Source organism: Ostrinia furnacalis, unplaced genomic scaffold (genome assembly GCF_004193835.3).
Source record: "Ostrinia furnacalis isolate ACB-3 unplaced genomic scaffold, ASM419383v2 OfSCF3968, whole genome shotgun sequence".
In the NCBI taxonomy this organism is placed as follows: domain Eukaryota; kingdom Metazoa; phylum Arthropoda; class Insecta; order Lepidoptera; family Crambidae; genus Ostrinia; species Ostrinia furnacalis.
Genome location: NW_021134207.1, coordinates 80,198 through 83,269, shown reverse-complemented (window position 1 = coordinate 83,269; position 3,072 = coordinate 80,198). Strand labels below are relative to the sequence as shown.

Below are 3,072 nucleotides of genomic sequence, written 5' to 3'. Positions count from 1 at the left end.
AACTGTGTGACTACAGCTTTAGCTGAATTCTAACTAAAATTAATTGTCTTGTTTTCAATTCCAATTACGAGTATTGCGATAAACCAGTCATTACCGGTAATCATGTTTTCTTGTTAATATTTTACAGCCGTTTAAATTAGATTGATGGATTCTTTGTTTTATATTATTAATATTTTACAGCCGTTTAGTAATATAAAACAAAGAATCCATCAATCAATAGACTAATATATGATCATCATTAAGCACATAATTCGCACGCGCATAAAACACGGTTCGAAAAGGAATTTCAATAAATAAAGAAGATGTAGAATGACAATAATTTACTAATATTTAACAATGATTACACATTTAGTAACAATATACAAAACACAACGTCAGTCTTGAGGCATGCGAACTTAAATTTTAGTTGCGATGATGGCTTTCAATATGCACGTGTTGACCGGGGGCAGAGTGTTTCACTACAGCATTGAATCTGAAATAAAGCAAGAAAGTTGTTATAAACGTAGAACAAGCTTTGTCTCACGACAAAGACATCATTCAAATATGGCTTAGTTTAGCACTTTACAGACAGATTAACATATAAAAACGCGTTAAGATTTGAATCTAGAGTCTTACCCGTTGTGTTTGTCCGAAGTGTACTCAACAGTTCTGACTGATCCGTCAGCCTCGTGCAAAGAGTAAACTCCCTTAACGACGTCCCCATCCCTCACCTCATGCTGGAATTTGTTGTCTCCGGTGTGAGGGTCTTCCACTTTGTACTCATACTGGTACTTCGGGTACGCCTGGAAGAGCAAAAGTATTATAATAAATAAAGTACATTAATATGGGATCTCACCACAGTTAATTTACATAACAGCCCATTACACATGCATAGAGCAGACGTGATCAAAATAGCTACAGTCATGATTCGAATAAACGAGTGGAAAGTTGCCATAAATTGGGAATCTGCCGTCCGTACTAATTTGGTTTTAACGAAGACTACTCACGTAATAGTCAACGGGTTCGTCGTGAGAGTGAGCTAAATGGGCGGAGTGGGCTGAGTGAGCTTCGGGCTGGTGATGGTACGCGGCCTGGTGGTATTGAGGAGCTTGGTGGTGGCTCAGAGATTCGTGAGCGGAGTGCACAGGGATAGCGTGATGAGATTGATGGACTTGGTGAGACTGGTGAGACTCAGGTACGTGGTACGCCTGGCTTTCATGGTGGTCTGGAGAGGCATACTGAACAGCTTGGATCTTGTGATAGTTTTGCTGCTGAAGACCGATCTCCTCTGAGCTCTGACCGTACTCGTAAACGGGCGCTGCGTTTTCAGCTCCGTGGGATTCTTGCTGTTCACCCTGCTGATGCACAATGCTCTGAGATGAGTAGGCATGACCATGAGCCTCAGGCTGAGCTTGGTACTGGACTTCCTTGATTGCTTCTTGATGCAGCCTCAAAGGCAGATGCTCGTAGCTATGCCTGTACTCCTTTGGTTCCTCATGCTGGATGTGTGTTTTCAGGGTGTAGTGCTCCTCACTATAAGCAGCCACCAGGACCACAGCAAAAACTAGGATCTGCAAATTGAAAGGATTAATTTAAATAGGTGAAAGGATGTTTAATACAAAACAATGATACGATTGTGTACTATACACGTACTTTAGCTAACATTTCGATCTTTCTCCTTTGACTTCCGCGATAGAACTGATGAATTAACATAGGTTATTACCTCAATATATACCAGAGACGTTACGAGAGTAGGTATTGAATCAATTTGTTACCGCTTGGGGCGTCATGTTTGAAACCCGGCGCGCGCGCAGCCTATGTATGACGTAATTTACGTAACCAATGTGAAGGTTGTCTAAATCTATATACTAACTGGTGCACAAACTAGTACATAAATTTGCAAATGCCTACTTTTGGAACATCTTTATTATTATAATGATCATCTAAATAAAATAAGTGTAAGTTACCTATGCTAAAAATAATCGCGTTTGGTTGCTAGATTATATTACACTATTAGCAGTTTCAGAAACGATTTTACTGGAATAAAATTTACGTAAGTTATTAATTTGAATAGAGATATTTTGCGAAATCATTATTAATGATGATAGATCTGCAGTATCATGCGTGACAATTAAATTATAGTGATAGCTTTTAAAATTTAAAAGCGATTGAAACTTAGCTGCACACTTAAAACAGGCAGATGAAAGTTGTAACTGTATGATGTCAAATGTAATAAAAATAATATGTAAGTGTACTGAATAAAATAAAGTTATTATTTATATTAATAATTGCCTATTGCCGAAATTTTTATCGCCTCGGGAATCAAACTACGACCTTGCATCTGACACTATATTTTTATTAAATTGTTTTATTCATGATTGTAAATTTTTTTTTTAAAACCAACTGTCATCAGCCATTTAAATTATTCTCGTTCTTTTATAAGCAAACTCAATTATTAAAATCAATCGGCCTGCTTTATTATGACATCATTTGCTTGATCTATTACGTCAAAAGATAACAATTCTATTTTAATATTGCTCGGTTATGAAACAAATTCATTTCTTTTATCAAGATTATAAGCTGCCAATAAGTAGGTACAAGTTCTTTGTAAAATGCTTTATTTGAGTTTCTGCAACTAACTGGTCGAATTTAATAATCCTATCGACAATTTTGAGTTTACGTTGTCTTTTGTGACTTGAATACCTAGACAAGAAATAAGCCGGGCCGGTTTCTGAGTTATTTTTGCACCGCCAACTCAAATTTTCTGCTCGGCCCAAAGGTCAACTGGGAGTGCCATGAGGCATTAAGTTTGCCTTTTGTACGGCAATTCTTTTTTCGTGTGCAATAAAGCTTTTATTAAACCCACCCTAAAAATTAGGAGAAAAGAAACCAACGCCCGTATTCACAAACATTACTATGAGATCTCACAGTGCGCGTGGACGCACAGTGACACACGAACCAATTACAGAGTTCCATTCAACGCTGTACGTCCGATTTGCTGCTACACTTAAGCAAGCATCGTTTGTGAATACGGGTGTAAAAGAAAATAATAATAATTAAGATTTCCAGCTTGAGCATGATCAATATGATCAT

At 37.4% G+C, this 3,072-nt stretch overlaps 1 protein-coding gene across 1 annotated transcript; it reads right to left on the bottom strand.

Moving 5' to 3' along the window:
- Positions 1-378: 378 nt before the first annotated feature.
- CPR123 (cuticular protein RR-2 motif 123) lies at positions 379-1,692 on the bottom strand. The gene is made up of 4 exons (XM_028312490.1): positions 1,633-1,692; positions 987-1,550; positions 616-782; positions 379-472 (listed from the first exon to the last, which is right to left on the bottom strand). The coding sequence occupies exons 1-4, from the start codon at positions 1,690-1,692 to the stop codon at positions 403-405; spliced, it is 861 nt and encodes a 286-aa protein (XP_028168291.1). The 3' UTR covers positions 379-402.
- Positions 1,693-3,072: the final 1,380 nt, after the last annotated feature.

Bases quoted from the DNA above. Each gene is read 5' to 3' on its own strand.
- CPR123 (XM_028312490.1), bottom strand. From the start codon at position 1,692: ATGTTAATTCATCAGTTCTATCGCGGAAGTCAAAGGAGAAAGATCGAA. The intron at 1,551-1,632 runs GTACGTGTATAG...TTCAATTTGCAG, and splicing joins AGATCGAAATGTTAGCTAAA to ATCCTAGTTTTTGCTGTGGT. The intron at 783-986 runs GTGAGTAGTCTT...TTGCTCTTCCAG, and splicing joins ACGAACCCGTTGACTATTAC to GCGTACCCGAAGTACCAGTA.